The 23589-nt window shown below is 32.8% G+C and overlaps 6 protein-coding genes across 7 annotated transcripts in view; 2 read left to right on the forward strand and 4 right to left on the reverse strand.

Annotated features, from left to right (window-relative positions):
* Positions 1 to 1861, forward strand: part of LOC134827298 (2-hydroxyacyl-CoA lyase 1-like) — a 2922-nt gene extending 1061 nt beyond the window's left edge. Inside the window, exons 5-6 of the mRNA XM_063839889.1 lie at positions 2 to 993; positions 1330 to 1861. Of these exons, the coding sequence (XP_063695959.1) occupies positions 2 to 993; positions 1330 to 1757 (1420 nt within the window). The 3' untranslated portion in view covers positions 1758 to 1861. The remainder of the gene's footprint in view (position 1; positions 994 to 1329) is intronic.
* Positions 1845 to 3591, reverse strand: LOC134836815 (FK506-binding protein 59-like). The gene is made up of 2 exons (XM_063852049.1): positions 3298 to 3591; positions 1845 to 3235 (listed from the first exon to the last, which is right to left on the reverse strand). Exons 1-2 carry the CDS (start codon positions 3425 to 3427, stop codon positions 1962 to 1964), a joined length of 1404 nt encoding a protein of 467 aa, XP_063708119.1. The 5' UTR covers positions 3428 to 3591; the 3' UTR covers positions 1845 to 1961.
* Positions 3592 to 3680: 89 nt separating this feature from the next.
* LOC134838273 (arginyl-tRNA--protein transferase 1-like) lies at positions 3681 to 5920 on the forward strand. 2 transcript variants are annotated; one of them, XM_063853769.1, is made up of 5 exons: positions 3681 to 3824; positions 3879 to 3990; positions 4057 to 4697; positions 4769 to 4912; positions 5253 to 5920. In XM_063853769.1, exons 2-5 carry the CDS (start codon positions 3894 to 3896, stop codon positions 5838 to 5840), a joined length of 1470 nt encoding a protein of 489 aa, XP_063709839.1. In that variant the 5' UTR covers positions 3681 to 3824; positions 3879 to 3893; the 3' UTR covers positions 5841 to 5920. The 2 variants fall into 2 exon arrangements, with proteins under 2 accessions (XP_063709839.1, XP_063709838.1); XM_063853768.1 differs by lacking the exon at positions 4769 to 4912 and adding an exon at positions 4952 to 5101.
* Positions 5810 to 9836, reverse strand: LOC134838274 (sialin-like). Its single transcript, XM_063853770.1, has 7 exons — positions 9258 to 9836; positions 7521 to 7666; positions 7228 to 7464; positions 6585 to 7170; positions 6321 to 6452; positions 6147 to 6253; positions 5810 to 6085 (listed from the first exon to the last, which is right to left on the reverse strand). Exons 1-7 carry the CDS (start codon positions 9298 to 9300, stop codon positions 5930 to 5932), a joined length of 1407 nt encoding a protein of 468 aa, XP_063709840.1. The 5' UTR covers positions 9301 to 9836; the 3' UTR covers positions 5810 to 5929.
* A 5682-nt stretch (positions 9837 to 15518) lies between these two features.
* On the reverse strand, positions 15519 to 19163 carry LOC134837803 (sialin-like). Its single transcript, XM_063853192.1, has 7 exons — positions 18672 to 19163; positions 17247 to 17428; positions 16815 to 17051; positions 16452 to 16757; positions 16118 to 16397; positions 15901 to 16056; positions 15519 to 15845 (listed from the first exon to the last, which is right to left on the reverse strand). Exons 1-7 carry the CDS (start codon positions 18712 to 18714, stop codon positions 15589 to 15591), a joined length of 1461 nt encoding a protein of 486 aa, XP_063709262.1. The 5' UTR covers positions 18715 to 19163; the 3' UTR covers positions 15519 to 15588.
* Positions 19164 to 19581: 418 nt separating this feature from the next.
* Positions 19582 to 23342, reverse strand: LOC134837802 (TATA element modulatory factor). The gene is made up of 4 exons (XM_063853191.1): positions 23154 to 23342; positions 20479 to 23088; positions 20196 to 20417; positions 19582 to 20132 (listed from the first exon to the last, which is right to left on the reverse strand). Exons 1-4 carry the CDS (start codon positions 23154 to 23156, stop codon positions 19938 to 19940), a joined length of 3030 nt encoding a protein of 1009 aa, XP_063709261.1. The 5' UTR covers positions 23157 to 23342; the 3' UTR covers positions 19582 to 19937.
* Between the last annotated feature and the right edge of the window lie 247 nt (positions 23343 to 23589).

Raw genomic sequence — 23589 nt, forward strand, 5'->3', positions numbered from 1 at the left:
TTGTCATTGGAGGATCAACATCACAAGATCACGAAGGAATTGGAGGTTTTCAAGAATGCCCTCAAGTTGAAATTAGTCGACCTTATTGTAAATACGCTGCAAGACCTCCAGGTCCTACGCTTATTCCGTTACACGTTGAAAAAGCTGTTCGTTTAGCTAAATACGGGCGCCCCGGCGCTTGTTATCTCGACTTTCCGGGCACACTTTTAGCCGGAAAGGCATTAGAAACGTCAATTCCCAAACAATATACTCATCCAAAAGCGCCCGTTATTTTTCCTGATCCAAAACACGTTGAAGATACGGTAAATTTGTTGTTGAAGGCGAAAAATCCGCTTGTTATTGTGGGAAAAGGAGCTGCTTATGCACACGCTGAAACAACAATTCGTCAATTAATTCATCAGACAAATCTTCCTTTTCTCGCAACTCCAATGGGAAAAGGCGTTGTCCCCGACGAAGATCCTCAATGTGTTGCTTCTGCACGTACCTTGGCGTTACAAAAAGCTGATGTCATTTTGTTGCTCGGAGCTCGTTTGAATTGGATTCTTCATTTTGGGCGCCCTCCGCGTTTTAATCCCGACGTGAAAGTCATTCAAGCTGACATTCATCCCGAAGAACTTCACAATAGCATTTTGTGTGCTGTTGGCGTACAAACTGACTTAAATCCATTCGTGCAACAATTGATCGAAAAATTGTCAAAACACAGATATCGCTTCCAAAGCAACGAGCCATGGTATAAAGAACTTCTCGAAAAATGCGATAAAAATAAAAAAGCTGTTGCTGCAATGAGCAAAGACATTCGGACTCCGTTGAATTATTACGCTGTCTTTCATCATTTGCAAAATGTGATTCCAAAAGATGCAATTATTGTTTCAGAAGGCGCAAATACGATGGATATTGGAAGAACAATGTTACACAATAAACTTCCTCGACATCGTTTGGATGCAGGAACATTTGGAACAATGGGCGTAGGACCTGGATTTGCCATTGCTTCAGGTATTTCCGAAAATTTCTTTAAAGGTGTTCCAAAAACATTTTCCATCATTTTTCAAAAAAATCAATTTTTTTTTTAGAAAAATATTTCGAGAAACCTTTATTAATTTTTGATTGATTCCAAGCTTAAGAATCATCAAATATGCTTTCAAAATGAAATTTACGTATTTTTTATTTTTCAATTTTCAAGCTTAAGAACCATTCAAAAGACATCCAAAGGCATTTTTCATAACTTTTGTTCAATTTCAAGCTTAAAAATCATCAAATATGCTTTCAAAATAAAAATTACGTTTTTTTTACGTTTTTCATATCTTTTAATTTTTATTATTTTCATTTTAGCTCTCTTCTGTCGAGACTACATGCCCGGCAAAAAGGTAATTTGTGTCGAAGGTGATTCAGCTTTTGGATTTTCTGGCATGGAAATTGAAACAATGGTTCGTTATCAACTACCAATCGTCATTGTTGTTGTAAATAATGGAGGAATTTACGGCGGATTTGATCAAGAAACGTACAAAGATATCCGTTCAATGGGCGATTTGACGCAAGTTACTCCTCCAAGTGCCTTAACCGTTGAAACGCATTACGAAAACATGATGAAAATGTTTGGGCTTGAAGGGTTTTTCGTACGAGAGATTCCCGAATTGGAAAAATCTGTCAAAGAAGCGTTAACATACACAGACAAACCAACAATCATCAATGTGATTATCAATCCATCTGCTGACAGGAAACCACAAGCTTTTAGTTGGTTAACAGAGTCAAAATTATAAATACATCATGCGATAAGAGGCGTTTTTAGTAACGGAAACATTCCAGGTTGTGGGAAAAGATGCAATAAAAAACATATTTTTTTACTCGGGTGCTCGAAACCATTTTATTTTCAATCAAAAATGCGAAAAATTTATTTCCTAATTAAGTTTTGATCCACCGTATTGGTCATTTTAAGTATTTTAAAAGTAGAAGTACGTAAGGAATTACATATTTTGGAATTCTTTTGAAGATCCATTCAACATGAGAACATCGGGATTTTCTTGTTCGAATTTTGTGGGTTCTCGTTCGCGTTCTTCGGCATTCCATTCGCCAAATTTGCTGTTCATGACATCAGGAAGGCCTTTTTTTGCCTCATCTTCTGCATTTTTGTCACGTGTTGCGAATTTCGTGAACATATTGCTGTACAATTTCTTTTCCTTCTTCTTGTATTCGGCAATGTGATGTTTTGCGATCGTTATTTGGTTCTGAGCTGCCTTGTTGTTTGGTTCAACTTCAAGTATGGCGTTGAAATCGGCAATTGCTTGTTCAAAATCTTGCGTTGTGATTCGTACCATGCCTCGACGATAAAGAGCTTTTACGTTTTTAGGATCCAATTCCAGAACTTTGTTGCAATTGGCAAACACTTCGTCGTTATTGTTTTGCTTCTGATACAAAAGTGAGAGATTTGAATGCACGGCTATTTGTAATTGCTTGACAGCGTCAGTTTCGTTCACAAATCCTGTCAAATAACCCTTGGCACGATTATACTTCTTCAAAGCAAGAAGCAATTTTGATTCTTTCAAGTATTTGTTGCCTTGTTCCTTGAGCAAAGTTGCTTGTTCGAGTTTTTCAGCGTCATCGAGCTCCCATGAATTCTTTACTTTTTCAAAAGTTAACAACTCGACTTCGTAATTAACTGTTGCTCCAGCAGGAATTCCAAATTCTTTGTTGCCTTCAGCTCCGAATGCGTACTCTGCGGCAATTTCCAATCGACTTTTCTCGCCTTCCTTGAACTTTTCGAGTGCAATTTCGACACCATCGACAATGTTTTGTTCCAATCCTTCGCCAATATTGAATTCAACTTCGCGTTCTTCGAAAACTCGACCTTCGTATGTTCCCTTCAACTTGATTTTCACGAAAGACCCTTCTTTGGGAGATCCTTTTTTCGTGCCCTTGACAATTGTGTAACGAATAATTCCATCGCTTTTGCGAGGACTCAAATCTTCTCCCTTCCATCCGAGCAATTCGAGTTCAAAAAGCAATGTAGCATTTGGGGGAATGTTTGGAGGGGAACCTGCTTCGCCATAAGCGTATTCTGAACCGCATGTTAAAACGCACTTTTCTCCTTTTTTCATCGAAGCAACTCCCATGTCGAAAGCCTTGATAACGCTTCCTTTGCCCAAATCGAACTCAAAAGGCTCATTTCGCTCAACAGACGAGTCGAATTGTGTTCCATTCGTCAGTTTGCCGGTGTAATGCAACGAAACACGACATCCATCTACACATGACAACAACTAATTAGGACAAAAAATTAAAATAAAAATTTGAATAATTTCTCACCTTGAGGTGTTTCGTCTCCTTCTCCTTCCTTCAGAATCAACTTTGAAACTCTTCCATCGCCAGAAAGGTCGATTTCTCCCTCTTTTAGTTCAATTTTTGAAACTTCCTCAATCGATTTTTCTTCAGACATTTTGTTTGAGTTGATTTTTTCGTTCTTTCTTTTTGACTTGAATTAAATGTTAAACAGTGAATATTTCTCTATGACTTCCGTTTCGTTTGAATTCGTAACCTTTAATGCGAACTGGATAATTAATAAAAGAAATTTCTGGAATTTTCGATCCGTTCTTCACTCGATTCTCAACCTAGTTGAAATTTCTTCGTTCTCGTTTAAGCCTACCAAGCATTTCGATTGTTTCAGTCGGTATTGTTTACAAAATAATCAACGAAAAGTTGAAAAAACAAAGGAAAAATTTTTAAATTTTATCGCGCAGATTCTTAAAAATGGCAAAACTTGTACCGTGAACTCAAAAAGCGCGTAAAAAATTATTAAAATTGATTGAAATTCTTTAAAAAGTAGTTCTAACAAGGTAAGAAGACAGTGTGAAGGTCGTCGCAAAAATTACGAGTTTTCTTATTTTTAGAATTTTGGGTCAAAAATGATGCAACAAAGATTTTCAATTGTCGAATATTATGGCGAAGGTCCGGGACATCGTTGCGGATATTGCAAAAGTTCATCGACAAGCTTGTCGCACGGTAATTTCTTATCAATTTTGCAAATTTGATGAATCATGCCAAAATTTTACATTTTTTCCTCAAAAGGAATGTGGAGTCATATACTCACAGCGCAAGATTATCAAGACTTGATAAATCGCGGTTGGCGTCGTTCCGGGAAATATTGCTACAAACCGAATAATAAGAGAACTTGTTGTCCATTGTACACGATAAAGTGCGATGCAATTAACTTCAAATTGAGCAAAACACACAAGAAAATCCTAAAAAGGATGAACAAATTCTTACGAGATGGAAGCAAAAATGTACAAGACGAAGATAAAAATGCAGAAAAACGACAAGATACGGAACGAGAAGATAACGCTGATGGGCATGAAATGTTTATGCAACCAAATAAAGCTCCCGTTACGCTTTGTTCGATGAATGAAATAACGGAAATGGATTGCGGAGATGTTCCTGTTGAAGTGTCAAAGACGACAACTCAAAAAAGTGAAGTTACGCCATCGAAAAATCAACAAGAAATTAATGCAACAAAAGGACCTGATCCAAATAAACCAATTTGCAAGAAAGCAAAAGAGCTGCGACTTGAAAGGAAAATGGCAAAATTAGCGGAAAAGGGATTGACGATGCCTGAAGTTACGGGAAACGGTGTAAAAGCAAATCAAGAAAAAACTTTGGAACAGTTTCTCGCTGAAGAGCCCGTCGGAGCTAATGCTAAACACAAATTGAAGGTAAATGTTTCGCAAAAAAAAAGATTCTTTGTGACCTTTTTACTGAAAACCTTCCCCTCTGTCATTTCCAGTTGAAACTTATACCATCCAGTAAAGGGGTCACAGAGCAAGCTCTCGATTTGTACAAAAAATATCAAATTACGATACACAACGATTCGCCTTCGAAACTATCGGAAGCTGGATTTCGTCGATTTTTGTGTGAATCTCCGATCAAGGTAACATTCTTGAAATTTTTTTCCAACTTTTTTTTTTAGTTTTCAATTGTTGCGGTTGACAGTAGCGAATATCGGAAGACACTTGAGACGGAGTTTGATTTGTACAAAAAGTATCAAACCATTGTGCATGACGATCCGCCATCTGACATCAGTGAATTCGAGGAGTTTTTGGTAGATAGTCCGTTGGAGGTAGAATTTTGGTTGAGTTTGTGTATTTTTGCTCTGTGTGATTTGAACCTCCCGGTTGATTCCCATCGAACATTTTATCCAAATTTTATTCAAAACCTTTTTTTTTTCTTCAAATACCTGAAACCAATTTAATTTTTTGCCATATTTTTAGATACAAAAAGATGCTGATGCTCCTCCAATGGGATACGGATCTTTTCATCAACAGTATTGGCTTGACAATCGTTTGATTGCTGTTGCCGTTATTGATATTTTACCTCAATGCGTTAGTTCTGTGTACTTTTTCTATGACCCTGATTTCTCTTTTCTTTCGTTGGGCACGTACGCGAGTCTTCGTGAAATTGCATTAACACGCGAATTGCAAGCAACAACTTCTAGTCTCTCTAACTATTACATGGGATTTTACATTCATTCGTGCCCCAAAATGCGATACAAGGGAAAATTGTATCCATCGTACTTGCTGTGTCCCGAAACTTATACGTGGCATTTGTTGGATGACGCAATTCGAAAGCGTTTGGATGTCGAAAAGTATCAACGTTTCAATCCGAATGCTGATGCAACAGATCCCGAGGCCTTACAACAGAATGACATTTTGCTCACGAAAGTGCTTTACGGCAGAAATATCATGCATTATGGAACGTATGTTGATCATGCGGAAAAAGATGAAAGCGAAGAAGTTCGTGAATACGGAAATCTCATTGGAAGAAGTTGTTCACGCAGAATTGTCCTATTTAGAGGATAAACTCTTCTGTATTTGCTTACTTTAAACTTATATTGCAATTAAACACTAAATAAAAATGAAATAAAATCAAAAATTAAAAATATCACAACTTAGACTCGTGTATCTTCCGAATCCTTTTCCTTTTTCGTCTCAATTTCATTCCAACTTTGAATATTGGCAGTTCCGAATATCATGAAAATGATTGCCGTTATTATGTAGAAACCAGCTCCTACATAAAAAATTTTTCTCCATTGTTCATAAGTATTCTAAAATTGAAAAAATTATTTTTTTTTGACTCAATTTCATATAAAAAGTAGGAAATTTTACCTCATATTGTGTGAAATATGCAACTAACAAAGGCGTTATGAATCCTGTTGTTGTTCCCGTAAAATTGATAATACCATAAAGAGTTCCCGCAAAGTTTGGCGCTAAATCTAAAAATAATTTTTTGATGAAAAATTATTCTTTTTTTTTTGTTTTCAATTGAAATAGGTGAATTACCCTGTGAATTTTGAAGACTTGTTTGTGTACTTGCTCCATTGAAGCCCAATGATAACGTCATCAATGCTACAGAGACATACGGATCATCAACAAATCCCATTCCGATCAAAAAACATGCTGGAATGATGTGTGCTGAAAGTAAAAATAAAAAAAATTTTGCGTGCATTTTGAAGTTACCAATTTAGATGTTATCGATAATGACAATCATTTTCATTCACATTTGTCATGAAAAGTCGATAGGAAGTAAAGATTGTGTATGCTTACAAAAAATAGTGAATGATTTTCTGATTGTTGTCACGGAAACGATGTTATTTCTTCGTAAATAGTCTCCGAATTCAGCGAATCCCAAACCAAAGAAGACTCTTGCGAGATGAGGTAATGCCGAGAGAAATCCCGCGTGCGATAATTTAAAGTTCAATACTTCGCTCATGTATTTTGGGGATGCTGTGAGTAAGAAGAACAATCCCCATAAGTTTCCGTAATGCAAAAAGAGCAACGCTAAGAATGGAATTGACGTTAAAATCTTGAAAAATGGAACAATTTGCTTTTCCGTTGAAACTGTATCGCCTAATGAGGTTGCAATGAGCTCTTTTTCCTTCTCACTGATGCGTGGATGTTTATCAGGTCGATCAGCAACAAGATATAACCAAAGCACAGCAATGACGAGAATGAAAATTGCAGGAATATAAAAAGCCCATATCCATCCGAGCGTTTCAATAATAACACCAACAACTGCCCATGTAATTACTGTTCCGAAATTCCCTCCTAATAGTGTGGCAACAAATTTTCCTTTTTCCTCTTTTGGAGCCCAACGTGATACGAGATTGTGCATTGCGGGATACATTACTCCCTGAAAAAATTGTTAATTAATTCGAAATTATTTCCGAAAAAAAACTTTAGAACTTACTCCAACAAATCCAATGAGATATCGAATACCAAAGAGATACCAAAACGAGTACGAAGCCAACAACGGAGATAAAAACGTGAAGAACGCCGCAAAGATAAAAGACCAAAAAATCACATATCTTCCTCCAAACCATTCAGATAATGCTCCTCCAAACAACGAAGTCGTCAAATATCCCCAAAAATATGCTCCTAAAATCAATCCTTGATCGTGTGCATTCCATTCGTAACGAGGTCCATACTGAAAAACAAAAAAAAAATGAAATAAAATTAATTTTTGGCAATAAAAGAACTCACATCTGGCAAATCAGCTTCTGTTCCATTTTTCGATTCAGGCTCAACCATCGCTAAAATGTTTACCGACATGTTAACTCTCACCATATACGCGACAAAACACGACATGAACAACATGATGGCAACATTCAATCTCGCAGGAACTTTTTCTGCAGAAAAAAATGCAAATAGAAGTTATAAACGAGCTATATGGGTTTCCCTTTCACACTGTCAATAAATTTAAAGATAACCGCAATAAAGCAATTAAAAACGAGATTTAGATACAACTCGCGAAGGTTTCGATAAACTTAGAGTGCATTTGTACAAAAAAAAATAAAAAACCAAACGTTTCCATGAATTCTTTGAATTGGAAAAAAAATCCCATATGTTTTTAATATAATCAGTGTTAATTAAGTGCACGAGTTTAACAAATGTGACCAAAGCTTTAATCATGAATTTCCCTGTTTTACCGCATCATTTTTATTGATATTAGCTGAAGATCGCTAATTAGTCTTTAAATTGATTACTTTAGCAACATAAGCACAAATATGCGTCATTAATTTGTACAAATCAGTTGAAATGAGTCATGGGAAGAAATTTCTCACAAATAATGAATATTTAATAAATAATCAAAAAAAAATTAGAAAATAGTGAACGAAAGTGAATAACAGGAAATCCGTTATCAGGTTCTTGTTAAAAAAGGGAGAAATTATTTTAAAGGTCATTTGTCAATATTTTGCATTTAACAAACTTGATTTTGTTATTTTAATAATTGCTTTTCATAAATTTTAAAATTTATAGAGGAATTTTTTTATTATTTTTTTAAACTAAGGCCGCTCCAAACGAAAATCAAAAATAAAGTCTAAAATTTTTGAAAATAAAATGGGGGGGGGGGGGCAAAATAAAAAAAAAGTTTTGAAATACTTTTTTCATACCAAATGACAAAATTTTATCAATTTTTGAGCGTTAAATAATATTTTTGATGCTTTTTTTACTATTTACTTTGAAATTTGCTTATTTAAAATAGATTTCAGAATATTTCATATTAAAAATTAAAGAAAAAAATTTCATAAAAAATAACTGTCAAAAAAATTTGAAAAAAAAAAATTTAATAATTTTATGAAAAATATTTTTAGAGAAAAAAAATTATGATAAAATATGATTTTTAAATCAAAAATTAAAATAAATTGAATACCGTAATCTACATAATGCTAAGAGAATTTAAAAATCTGTTCTCTTAACGAAAATGGAAGTCAAAATTCGTTCTCTTAACATTTTTTTGTTTCAAATTCTAATTTTTGAAAATTTTTAACTAAAACATTTGAAATTTCAACTAATTTTGTACTTTTATGTATTTTTATTTTAAAATTATCAGTTTTGTGTCAAAAACATTTAAAAATACAACTAAAATTTGCTTTAAAAAATATTTAAAAATGTTAAAAATTTAAGAGAAATTGTTTTCTCTTAACTTCAAAATTAGCCTTCTCTTAATTTATCTACATTTTTTCGTTTCATTTTTTTAACGTTTTTTTTTCTATTATGCATTATGTAGATTACGGTATTTTTCAAAAATTTTTTGGAAATTTTTTCGAAAAATTATAAAAATACACCGAAAAACGGTCATCTTTAGTTAAATTTTTAACTTTTTTTTTATTTTGCCCCATTGGATTTTCGACTTTCAAAATGGGGCATCGGACTTTATTTTTGATTTTCATTTGGAGCGGCCTAACTTTTTATAAAATAATCAAAAAATTTGCTTACCAATAAGTCCTTGGACAGATGAAGGATACATCAGAAAAACCATTTTAAACCTTTTTAAAGTTTTTTTCGGTTTTTTTAATTAAAATTTAAAAATAACCTTTCACTTTTTTTTCGAAAAAGAAAATTTAAAAATAATTCACAAAACTTGTGTAATTAAAACCTTTAAAAAACGTGAGCTGATCTTTAATTATCTTCTGTTTTTTTGCATTTTTTTTATATCACTCGTTATTACGTCAAACGATCCCCATACAAATATTTGTAAATTTTTCTTTTGTTTGCCAAATAAATATTTTGCCTTAAACTATCACAAATTGTCGTTTAACAGGCGTGACTGTCACTTTTTTTACAAAAAAATTTGCCCAAAAATTACAGACAATTAAACTTTTTGCATTTTTTTTTTGTCACGTTGAAGGCACTCGTTTAGAACGGCCTTTTTATCCCAGAAATTGACTGAAAACTATCAAAAAAACGTGTTTGAGAGCACTTTTATTGTGTTATTGTTTCATTTATTTGAGCAAGTCTTAAATAATTTGTTTGAACAAAAAAATAAATAAAAATAATAAATTTTCTGTCCTCACAGCTGTCGATCGCTTGACGAACTAAAATGTCATGTCGTTTTGCACAAAAATTTATATTTGATATGAGTGTGTGTTTTATCAGTTAGAGCTTCAACGTGTTTAAGGGTGAACGTGAATGTGTGTGCGAAAAAGCTCGTTTTGTAATACGAACACATGTGAATGTGTTCATACAGATAAAATGGATAAGCTTCGTGTTGACTTAAATTTTTTTTCATCAATTTTTTTTGCAACATCTTTAAATGAGTTGTTTCTAACATCAAAACCTTCATTTTGCCGTGATAATAAGAGGATTTTTCGACTTAAATTTTTTTTAATCAATTTTTTTCGAAATAATGGCATGAAAATTAATATGGCGGGAAAAAATTCTTGAATTACAAATTATTCACAAAAAAATTAAATTTCTTTTTGTTTTCTCAAAAAATTATTTTTTTGTAGTATATGTTCCATATACTACTTTTTTTTTGGTGCATAAAAAAGGCCCATTTTGTGATACCCTATCGAGAAAACGTCGAAAAATTGTCAGAATCAAAGGCGGTAAGGTGCTAAACGAGAGTAAACTTTCCATGGAATTCGAAATCAGGCATAAAATTTCCCGGCTTGAACAAAAAAATCTCGAGCCCAGGCCTCAAAGTTGGGAAAAAATGACGAAAAAACGTCATTTTTTGGGCAAAAAAGTATCCTTATTTTCATAGCCGAGAATTTTTTCGAAAAAATTTTTTTTTTTCAAAATTTTCTTTTTTTTATATATTTATTGAAAGAATTTTTTTTTTTTTTTTGAAAAATTTTTTTTTTTAATTTTTTTTTTTCAAAATTTGTAGTATATGTTCCATATACTACTTTGTTTTTACCGCACAAAAAGGGTCCATTTTGTGAAACGCCGGCCTAAAAACATCGAAAAATTGTCAGAATCAAAGGCGGTAAGGTGGAATGTTTACGATAGTAAACATTCCAAAGAATTCAAATTGAGCCAAAGAGTCTCCCGACTTGAACAAAAAAATCTGGGGCCCTTCAAAAAATTTTTTTTTTCAAAATTTGTTTTTTTTTCAATTTTTTTTTTTTTTCAAAAATTTTTCAGAAGTTTTAAAATTTTTTTTTTCGCCTGTACATCGGAAACGCAAAATTTAGAAAACGTCCATAGCTGGAAGTGAATATTAAGTCCTTTCTAACATATTTTTTGATAAAATTTGCTTTATAACGCTTTTTCTTATAAAAACAAAATACCGTTATGAGGCCTATAACGCTTTTTCTAATTAATATAAAATATCGTTATGAACCATCCAAAATTATTTTCAACCTAAATTTGATAAATTTTATAGCTGGAAGTGAAAATTAATTTCCCTCATAATAAGAGGATTTTGGCAGAATTTTTTTTTAATCAATTTTTTTCGCTAACATCTTTAAATGGCTCCTGTACATCGAAAACGCAAAATTTAGAAAAAGTCCAAAACAAAAGTTGTTTCTAACATCAAAACCTTCATTGTGAGACGGAGAACCGTGATCTAGCTTAATTTTGAAAAATCGGTATGTGAGCCCTCATAATAAAAGGATTTTGACTTAAATTTTTTTTAATCAATTTTTTTCGCTAACATCTTTAAATGGCTCCTGTACATCGAAAACGCAAAATTTAGAAAAAGTCCAAAACAAAAGTTGTTTCTAACATCAAAACCTTCATTGTGAGACGGAGAACCGTGATCTAGCTTAATTTTGAAAAATCGGTATGTGAGCCCTCATAATAAAAGGATTTTGACTTAAATTTTTTTTAATCAATTTTTTTCGCTAACATCTTTAAATGGCTCCTGTACATCGAAAACGCAAAATTTAGAAAAAGTCCAAAACAAAAGTTGTTTCTAACATCAAAACCTTCATTGTGAGACGGAGAACCGTGATCTAGCTTAATTTTGAAAAATCGGTATGTGAGCCCTCATAATAAAAGGATTTTGACTTAAATTTTTTTTAATCAATTTTTTTCGCTAACATCTTTAAATGGCTCCTGTACATCGAAAACGCAAAATTTAGAAAAAGTCCAAAACAAAAGTTGTTTCTAACATCAAAACCTTCATTGTGAGACGGAGAACCGTGATCTAGCTTAATTTTGAAAAATCGGTATGTGAGCCCTCATAATAAAAGGATTTTGACTTAAATTTTTTTTAATCAATTTTTTTCGCTAACATCTTTAAATGGCTTGTACATCGAAAACGCAAAATTTAGAAAAAGTCCAAAACAAAAGTTGTTTCTAACATCAAAACCTTCATTGTGAGCGGAGAACCGTGATCTATTAATTTTTGACTTAAATTTTTTTTAATCAATTTTTTTCGCTAACATCTTTAAATGGCTCCTGTACATCGAAAACGCAAAATTTAGAAAAAGTCCAAAACAAAAGTTGTTTCTAACATCAAAACCTTCATTTGAGACGGAGAACCGTGATCTAGCTTAATTTTGAAAAATCGGTATGTGAGCCCTCATAATAAAAGGATTTTGACTTAAATTTTTTTTAATCAATTTTTTTCGCTAACATCTTTAAATGGCTCCTGTACATCGAAAACGCAAAATTTAGAAAAAGTCCAAAACAAAAGTTGTTTCTAACATCAAAACCTTCATTGTGAGACGGAGAACCGTGATCTAGCTTAATTTTGAAAAATCGGTATGTGAGCCCTCATAATAAAAGGATTTTGACTTAAATTTTTTTTAATCAATTTTTTTCGCTAACATCTTTAAATGGCTCCTGTACATCGAAAACGCAAAATTTAGAAAAAGTCCAAAACAAAAGTTGTTTCTAACATCAAAACCTTCATTGTGAGACGGAGAACCGTGATCTAGCTTAATTTTGAAAAATCGGTATGTGAGCCCTCATAATAAAAGGATTTTGACTTAAATTTTTTTTAATCAATTTTTTTCGCTAACATCTTTAAATGGCTCCTGTACATCGAAAACGCAAAATTTAGAAAAAGTCCAAAACAAAAGTTGTTTCTAACATCAAAACCTTCATTGTGAGACGGAGAACCGTGATCTAGCTTAATTTTGAAAAATCGGTATGTGAGCCCTCATAATAAAAGGATTTTGACTTAAATTTTTTTTAATCAATTTTTTTCGCTAACATCTTTAAATGGCTCCTGTACATCGAAAACGCAAAATTTAGAAAAAGTCCAAAACAAAAGTTGTTTCTAACATCAAAACCTTCATTGTGAGACGGAGAACCGTGATCTAGCTTAATTTTGAAAAATCGGTATGTGAGCCCTCATAATAAAAGGATTTTGACTTAAATTTTTTTTAATCAATTTTTTTCGCTAACATCTTTAAATGGCTCCTGTACATCGAAAACGCAAAATTTAGAAAAAGTCCAAAACAAAAGTTGTTTCTAACATCAAAACCTTCATTGTGAGACGGAGAACCGTGATCTAGCTTAATTTTGAAAAATCGGTATGTGAGCCCTCATAATAAAAGGATTTTGACTTAAATTTTTTTTAATCAATTTTTTTCGCTAACATCTTTAAATGGCTCCTGTACATCGAAAACGCAAAATTTAGAAAAAGTCCAAAACAAAAGTTGTTTCTAACATCAAAACCTTCATTGTGAGACGGAGAACCGTGATCTAGCTTAATTTTGAAAAATCGGTATGTGAGCCCTCATAATAAAAGGATTTTGACTTAAATTTTTTTTAATCAATTTTTTTCGCTAACATCTTTAAATGGCTCCTGTACATCGAAAACGCAAAATTTAGAAAAAGTCCAAAACAAAAGTTGTTTCTAACATCAAAACCTTCATTGTGAGACGGAGAACCGTGATCTAGCTTAATTTTGAAAAATCGGTATGTGAGCCCTCATAATAAAAGGATTTTGACTTAAATTTTTTTTAATCAATTTTTTTCGCTAACATCTTTAAATGGCTCCTGTACATCGAAAACGCAAAATTTAGAAAAAGTCCAAAACAAAAGTTGTTTCTAACATCAAAACCTTCATTGTGAGACGGAGAACCGTGATCTAGCTTAATTTTGAAAAATCGGTATGTGAGCCCTCATAATAAAAGGATTTTGACTTAAATTTTTTTTAATCAATTTTTTTCGCTAACATCTTTAAATGGCTCCTGTACATCGAAAACGCAAAATTTAGAAAAAGTCCAAAACAAAAGTTGTTTCTAACATCAAAACCTTCATTTTGAGACGGAGAACCGTGATCTAGCTTAATTTTGAAAAATCGGTATGTGAGCCCTCATAATAAGAGGATTTTGACTTAAATTTTTTTTAATCAATTTTTTTCGCTAACATCTTTAAATGGCTCCTGTACATCGAAAACGCAAAATTTAGAAAAAGTCCAAAACAAAAGTTGTTTCTAACATCAAAACCTTCATTTTGAGACGGAGAACCGTGATCTAGCTTAATTTTGAAAAATCGGTATGTGAGCCCTCATAATAAGAGGATTTTGACTTAAATTTTTTTTAATCAATTTTTTTCGCTAACATCTTTAAATGGCTCCTGTACATCGAAAACGCAAAATTTAGAAAAAGTCCAAAACAAAAGTTGTTTCTAACATCAAAACCTTCATTTTGAGACGGAGAACCGTGATCTAGCTTAATTTTGAAAAATCGGTATGTGAGCCCTCATAATAAGAGGATTTTGACTTAAATTTTTTTTAATCAATTTTTTTCGCTAACATCTTTCTCCTGTACATCGAAAACGCAAAATTTAGAAAAAGTCCAAAACAAAAGTTGTTTCTAACATCAAAACCTTCATTTTGAGACGGAGAACCGTGATCTAGCTTAATTTTGAAAAATCGGTATGTGAGCACTCATAATAAGAGGATTTTGACTTAAATTTGTCTCCTGTACATCGAAAACGCAAAATTTAGAAAAAGTCCAAAACAAAAGTTGTTTCTAACATCAAAACCTTCATTTTGAGACGGAGAACCGTGATCTAGCTTAATTTTGAAAAATCGGTATGTGAGCCCTCATAATAAGAGGATTTTGACTTAAATTTTTTTTAATCAATTTTTTTCGCTAACATCTTTAAATGGCTCCTGTACATCGAAAACGCAAAATTTAGAAAAAGTCCAAAACAAAAGTTGTTTCTAACATCAAAACCTTCATTTTTAGACGGAGAACCGTGATCTAGCTTAATTTTCAAAAATCTGTACATGAGCCCTCATAATAAGAGGATTTTGACTTAATTTTTTTTTAAATTTTCTTTCTTTTAAAAAAAATTTTAAAAGCCTTTTTTTGTAATTTTTAGTACATTGTGTTTATATGTTTGTCCAGCATATGAAGAATTGGCAATAATTTCTCTTAAACTAAACAATGACTCGGTACACAAACGGGTTATGTAACAAACATATACTACAATTCGAATTTGCTTTGCTAATTCAAGGTACTTTTAACTGACATTGTTTTAATGTTGAAAATTTTTTTTTATTGAAATTTTTAACTTTGAAAAATGTTTGTGATAAGATATCTGATGGTAAACAAAAAACATTCATCTCTCCATTCAGTAAATAGTGTTGAGCTTTACTTACCTACTTAAATATATGTACGTTGTTGATATGTGATAATTGATTGTAAACCGCTGTTCACACAAAATTAGTGTACCGTAAACTTTTTGTGTGCTTGAACTTGAATTCACGTACATACTGTGAAAAATTGTTGACGGAAGTGTTTTTGCTTATCAAAGGGTTGCAAAACGATTAAAACAAATATTAATTTTTATTATTATATTTCTTAACTTAATAACTTCTTGACTAGTTAACTAAGATGAAGTTAGAGTAATATCACACCGTTTTCGTATACCGTTCAATAATTTTCTTGTCTTTTTCTCTGCTTTCACTCAAGTCATTCCATTTTTGCACTTCTCCGGAGCCAAAAATCATGAAAATAATCGCAGGAATGATGTAAACTCCGCCTCCGATCCAAAAAATTTTAGACCATTGCTCAAAAGTACTTTGTTCAGCAGTGAAATGAGCAACAACCATCGGTGAAAGAAATCCGCTTGTTGTACCGAAGAAGTTTGCGATTCCATAAAGAGAGCCTAAAATTGGTTTTTGATGAGAGAAGTTGAAAAATTTGTCAAAAAAATGTTTTACCTGCATAATTTGGAGACAAATCTTGGGCGTTTTGCAAATTTGTCAGTGTTGCAGATCCATTGAAGCCCAAAGAGAGAGTTACTAATGTCACAGCAACATACGGATATCCTTGAACAAAGCAAAGTCCCGTCAAAAAGAGTCCCGGAATGATATGTGCTGTAAAAAAAAATTATATTGAAATTTTGCTGCTTTCAATTTCTACAACAAGAAAACTTACAAAAAATGACGAAAAATTTGCGATTTGCTGTAACTGACATAATTTTTTTGCTTCGTACATAATCTCCAACAGAACCAAAAACAAATCCAGACAATAATCGCGCAAGGTAAGGCAACGCTGCGAGATATCCAGCTTTTGAAAGTTTAAAGCCAAGTACTTCGCTCATGAATTTAGGCGCAGCTGTCAACAGAAAATACAATCCCCAATTGTTGCCAAAGTGTAAAATGATGAGTGCCCAAAAAGGAATCGACGTAAGAACATGTTTTACGGGCATCCAAGCCTATTTTGAGAAATAAATGAGGAATTTTCTCTTTGTAAAACAATTGAAACTTACTTTTTTGTTTGAAACTCGTCCTTCTTGTGACTTTTGAATGAACATCCGTTCGTTATCGCTAATGCGAGGATGATTTTGCGGAGAATCTGATACTAAATACAGCCAAATGAAGGCAAAAACAGCTGTAATAACTGCTGGAATGTAAAAAGACCATATCCATCCGAAGGTTTCGATGATATAACCAACCATTGACCATGTAATTACTGTTCCGAGTGCGCCGCCCAACAAACAAGCAACAAATTTTCCTTTTTCTTCGACAGGAGACCAAAGAGCAACAACGCAATGAATTGCTGGATATAGAATTCCCTAAAAAAAATTACGAAATCATTTTTTTTTATCTCATTTTAAGTCAAAAATACTTACACAAGCAATTCCGATAGCAACTCGAGTAGCAACAAAATACCAAATTCCGAAATCCGCCATCAAAGGAGACAATCCTGTGAACATCGCACTGAAGAATAACGACAAGAAAATGATTATTCTCCCGCCGAACGCTTCGGCTAACATTCCTCCGAGCAATTGTGTGCATAGATAACCGTAAAAGAAGGAACCCAAAACGAGACTTTCTTCATAAGGAGACCAATTGTAACGAGGCCCATACTGAAAAAAAAAATCGAAAAAAAAAAAATCAAATTCTTTCACGTTCTTTCACACACTTTTGTCCCATTTTATCGTGTGTACGCGAAAATCTTCAGATTGTCACGTGCTTTCAAATTATCTAACTTGTCTTTCCCGCAATGAAATTACATGTTTCGATATTGCATGCAAGTTATTCGAAAGAAATGATAAACTTACATCAGGAACTGCTTCGACTAATGATGCACTTTTTGTTGTGTCATTTTCGCTGTTGTTTTCAATGATGACATTTGGCTCAACCATCGCTAAAATACTGATGCTCAAGAGAACTCTCATCATGTACGCCACTAAACAGGAGTTGAAAAGCATGAAAGCAACGTTGAAACGAGTCGGAATTGCAGCTAAAAATGATATTTAGGTTTATTGAACTTTCTTATCTTGAAAATCGTCATAAAATATCGAAATAAAGTCGTCAAAATAAATAATAAAAATAAGTAGAAGAACAATGCATTAGCAAAAATTCATGGTCGACTATTGACTTGAAACAAACGTGATTGCTTATTAATACAATTAAGTTGTGACATTGGTTTCGAAAGATAAAATTGTGATCAATTTGTGATGGTTTGAATACAAAGTATGGCATGAAAATTCTATTGTGTAATGGAAAATTTAATTATGAATGGATTTTATTACAAAAAAAACAAGACGTCTCCATTTAATTTTCAAAAAAAAAATATTTAGGCCGTTCCAAATTTTTTCCGATGTTTTTGTCCCAAAACATTTTTTTCAAAATTGGGGGGGCAAAATAAAAAAAAAAATTTTTGAAATACTTTTTCATACAAAATGACAAAATTTTAACAAATTTGGGCCCTTTTTGAATTTTTTAGTAGTATTTGCATTGAGATTTGATGATTTAAAATTGATCTGAAAGTATTTCAAGTTATAAATTTTAACAAAAAAAAAATTCATAAAAATAACCGTCAAAAATTTTTGAAAAATTATTTTTAGGAAATATTTTTTTATAAAAGAAAATTCATGTGAAATTTCGATTTTCAACACAAAAATTTTTAAAAAATTAACAATATTTTAAAAAATTTTTGAAAATTCCTTGAAGAAGACCAAAAAATGGTCAATTTTGATGAAATTTTTAACTTTTTTTTTTATTTTGCCCCATTGGATTTTCGGTTTTGAAATGGGGCAGGGGAAAAAAACATAGGAAAAAATTTGGAACGGCCTAAATAAACTTATAAATCTTCCATCAAAACAAAAACAAACCTTTGATCACGGAAATGCAAAATTATTTTTGAAACCAGCAAAAACTTAATTAACAAAACCGTTCAAAAGTGGTTTTATCTTGCTTTTTTCGAATATAAAAAAAATAAAGTAAAACAGAATCAGATAAATTCCTGTGTTTATTCTAAATAACAAATAAAAAACTGATTAAATATTTTGAAGATCACAACCTTGAACCATTCAGATTTTTATAACTTATTTTTATTAATTACTTTTTATTTTATTTCTTCGCAATTTATTTTTTTTTTATCGAATCCATTGTCAAATAATGCGTAACATCCAAGGTTTTTGCATCGCTTTTGCTTAATTTTATGTTTGAATATCGAACATTGCGAATATACGTTGACTTACCGACAGTTTTGCCAAAATATTGCATTGGTGTTGAGAGAAACATGTTTTTTCGGTATTTTATTTTCTTTTTTTTTTTCAAATGTTTATTCAATTCAAGTTGCTAATGAGGCACAATAAAAGAGAATGTTTACTAAATAATATTTGTTTTTTTTTTTCAAAATTTATTATGAGCTCATTAGACCTCCTTCATGATACAATTTAAAAAAAAATTTTTTTTTTGCATATTTTTTTTTGTTTGTTCAATTGTTACATATTTATCGCAAGTGTTTTGTAAAATAATGAACACGTTAATTTTCTAATCAGTCCGTTATTCAATAATTTTTTTTTTGTTTTTTTTTATGAATTCCTTCAAGTTTGACTGCCCGATTGCAACTGACTATTTTTTTAGCCATGCGACACTATTTAGTTTTTAAATGTGATAGGCTACAGCTAATTTATACGAAGTTATGTCGAAGTTTTTTTTTTTGCTTTGCTTTGTAGACACGAAAGCGTCTTCAAGTTGCTTTGTAGGAAATATTTTATTATTATTATTTATCTTTGAGAAATTTTATGTGTTTGGGTTGAATGAATGACTGAATGGAAAACGTTCTTGTATGGAGGAACTGCGAAGAAGACAATTAAAATATGAGTGATGATGAAGGTTTTGCGTTTGATACGGCGTTGAATGCACTTGACAACAATTAGAATTGCAAAATTTAAGTTTTGAAGAATCTTTCAAAAAATTTTGAAATATCAAGAACCTTGATTGAAAATATTTGTTCGAAGGTTGAATTGAAATTTTTGGTAAAATGTGTCGCATTTCAGGTGTTTTTAAGTAGGAAGAATAATGTACATTGTTTAAAAATGAGTTATTTCGCAAATATTTTTACACGTGAAACAGTTATTAATTTTAATGATTTAAAAAAAAACTCAAAAGTAAGTACTTTTATGTAATTTTTATTTTAATAAGTAATACAATTTTACGCGTCTTCTTACTTTTTTACGTCTTTTCTAACACATAACTTCATTCAACAGAACAAGAATTGTTAAAAGTTTAATATTTTCCCGTTCGTTCTCATTCAAAAAATTCATTTCACTTTATGCGATTCTTATATTTTTATCTAATAAAATACGTACGATTTTCACTTAAACATTTAAATATCACTAAAAAACTTTATTTTTTATCATTTTTAGAAACGGGAATAATTCAATGTGGATGCAAAATGCCATTTTGGGATAAAAAGCCATTTTAAGAAGCGATTAAAAGACAACGATAGCACTTTTGTCTCATGCACTTTTTTGTGCTTGAAGTAATTCTTCCAACTGTGACTTGTACATTTCCTTTACTTCGACTAAATCGAGTTTCAGTTCTTCTGTTTCTTCGATTTTTTCGCCGTACATTTGGAGAAGAGCGTTATACTGTTGTTGGAGCTCTGCGTGTTGACGTTCACCGTCTTCGTTGTTTTTGATGTTCTCTTTTATCTGAAATAAAATATTCAAAGTTAATATTTTTTTTTTGTCACAGAATAAAGTTTGAATTCTAACATTTTCAAGTTCAAGCGATAATTTGGCAACTTCTTCAGATAAAAATTGACGTTCAGTGACGAGTTGTTTAATTTCACGCTGAAGTTGAGATATTTCTCCGTCTTTTTGACGAATTGTTGCTTGAAGATTTTCCATCAACGAAGTTTGATGATGCACTGAAGATCCATACAAAGGATTTAATGCTCCTGGACCTCCGCTTTGGGAAATGCAATCTAAATCGTCCTGTAAAAATGGATGAAATTCATGAAAATCGTTTTTTTAAAGTATTTTTTTTTTTACTTACAGGCTGCCATGTAAAGGAATCTGCCATAGAAATGCTCAAACTGAGAGTTGGCGAACTCGATCTCTTCTCACTGAATGTGTCATTGTTTGTTTTACTTGAAGATCTCGGTTCATTCGTATACGTACGTTCATCTTCTTCTTCCTCGTCGTCTTGCGGAAGGGTTGTTTGAATGTGAAGTTGTCGTCTTTTCTTCAACTTTTCCTCTGTTTCTGCCAATTTTCGTTCCAATTCTTTGATTTTTTCGCCAAATTCCTTTTCGTTTCTTGCGGATTTTTCCATTTCCAAACGATGTGTAGTCAAATTTCGTTCTAATTCGATTTTTTGTGCCTGCAATTGAACATTTGCCTCTTCTACTTGATGCATGGCATCCGCTAAACGAGTTTCTAATGTCACAGTTTGCGATTTAAGATTCAACACATTTTCCTTATATTGTGTTTCGCTGTTGCTAAGTTGCTTGATTTGCATTTCTGCTTCTTCTAATTTGACAGAGAGTTCTTGCTCGCGTTTTTCATGTTGCATTGTCCTGTTTGACAATTGGCCTCGAAGTGTTTCGATTTGTTTCATGAGCGGAACAGTTGCTACGGAATAGGCTTCTGTTTGTTCTTGCAATCGGAATTCAGCTTCTTCGAGTTGTCGCAGGAGATTTGTGTTCTCTTGACGCAAAGTAATCATCGCTTGCGCTTGTTGCTCTTCAGATTGTTTCCATTTGCGTTTCAGTTCCGTGATGACGTCGCTCATTTGTTGGTTTTGGCATTGCGCTTCTTGTTTTTCGGATTGTATGGCATTGAAATCAGTTATTTTTCGGGACATTTCCTTATTTTCCTTCTTCAGATCTAAAAGCTCTTTTTTCGCAGCGTCAAAAGATGCCTTTAGCGTTTCAAATTTTTGAGTCAAATCTTCATTTTGAGACTTAATTTTGGAATTTTCTTCTTCGAGTTTCTTGCATTCAGAAGAGAGTTTGTGTACGGCTTCAATTTGAGAACGTTCAACGTTCTCTTTTGCTGAAAGTGACTTTTTCAATCGTTCTGTTTCATCTGTTAATCCACTAATTTGCTCCTTATGCGATTTCGTTTGTGCATCATTTTCCTTTTCTTTCGCTCGAAGTTTCTTAATGATGTTATTCAAATTCAAAATTTGTTTCGAAAGTTTTTCTCCTTCCATTCGCAATTCACTTATTAGACCATCCTTCTCCCCAATCATGCGTTCTAACTCGTCTTTACTAACTTTTGACACAAATTCTTGTTTCATCGCTGCCAATTCTTTGCGGAAAGCCTCTTTTTCTCTTATCGTTTGTTGGAATTTCTTCTCGAGCGCCGACAATCGTTGCGTATACTCTTCCGTGACGTTCGTCAATTCCAGCGGATCATTTAAACGAGCATCTAATCTTGCTTGCATATCAGCATTCGCTTCAACTAATTCAGAATTACGACGACCCATCTCAAGCATTTTATTTTCTCGTTGTTCAAGCAACTCACTTAGTTCGTTAATGCGTTTCAAAAGTTTTTCTGTCTCCGATTGTGAGCTAAAATGCGAATCTTCACTCGTTGTGCTTTGAATACTCAGATCAGATGGTTCGCGGAAATGTCCTTTCTTGATAATAACCATGCTATCGCTTGTTTTATCCGAAGCGCCTTGTTTCATGGGACTTTCGCGATATGCGGAGCAATTCGTGCTTGGACTTGAAATAACTTCAATATCAGATGACGTGCCTGTTTCAACTTCATCTGCTGAATCTCCGTTATGTTTCGATGAATTTCGTGAATTTGAGACATCACGAGATGCGCCCGCACTCGAATCAGTCAACTCGATTTGATGATAAGTTCGAATCGCGGGACAAATTTCCTCGAAACTCGTTGTCGATCCGCTCGTTGTTCGAATATCGCACATATCCATTGAAACATCGGTCGTTGAAACAATTGTCTTGTCCGAATCATTTGACTCGTTCATCACACGAATATTTTGCTGCTTTGGTAGTTCGTCAGTTTCATCCACAGAAGCGATATTCAAACGTAATCCTGAACGCGAAGGAGGTGTTGTAATTGGCAAATTTCCTTGTTTCACAGTTACAGGAAGTTCAGTATCGATTGTCGACGGATCATCTATTGGAGAAATCGATTCTATTGCACTATCTGTGTTGTCTGTCACAAGTTCAATACTTTCGGGAGTTGTTGGCGTATTAATTAAGCTATCGATTTGAGAAATGCCTTTTGAAGTATCATAAGCACTCACGAGTTCGACAGAATCTGATGCTCCATGCAACGTATGTGACGAACTGCTTTGCGGAGAAATCAATTCTGAGCTCGGAGTTAACATTTCCAACGATTCGGAACTATCATTCGAGATTGGAATGGTTGATTGAACAGTTGGAGACACAGTAATTGGCGTATCTGGCGTTTGTTTTTCATTCCAATTTGCTCCAGCGGTCGAATCATCCATCAAGAGGCCTTTCGCAGGCACTTTGGGACTCGCTTTTGCGGATGACGATGATGAAGATGCCTCTTCTTCGTCATCTTTGATGTCTAATGCTTTGTCAATTTGCTTTTGTGCCTCTTTAAGTAGACTAGATATAGCTTTTGTGTCGAACCAATTCATTGTTGCAAATTGAGTCGTCTGTAATCGCAATGAAAAATCTGATAAGAAACGAAAAAAATATAATGAACAAATAAAAAGTTTACCATGAATGATTTTTTTCTTGGATTACGTGGACAATCTGCACGACAATTAACTTTGTATGTGGCTTTTCAACAAAACCCAATGGATGATTTGATGTTAAATGATATTTTGTTTATCCAAAAATTCAATTAAAAACACGTTCAACGCTTAAATTTCGACAAAAAACTTCATTTTCAAAGAAATTTCGGGAGTTCAATGTTTGTTTTTGTCTCGAATATTTTAAAAATGTGCATTTGGCTTTTAAATCCCATGTCACAATATCAGTGAAATTTCAAAAAGTCGAAAAATTAAAGAAAAACAAAAAAAGTTTTGAAGAAAATTCACTTTTAAAGCCCTCAAAAGGTTTTCCCGTGTCCCAAAATGATTGTCAGAAGCATCCAAAGGGGTTACTTGTTAAAATCCTTCAATTGGGAACGCATGCTAAACCAAAGACGACAC

Source organism: Culicoides brevitarsis, chromosome 1, assembly GCF_036172545.1.
Source record: "Culicoides brevitarsis isolate CSIRO-B50_1 chromosome 1, AGI_CSIRO_Cbre_v1, whole genome shotgun sequence".
In the NCBI taxonomy this organism is placed as follows: domain Eukaryota; kingdom Metazoa; phylum Arthropoda; class Insecta; order Diptera; family Ceratopogonidae; genus Culicoides; species Culicoides brevitarsis.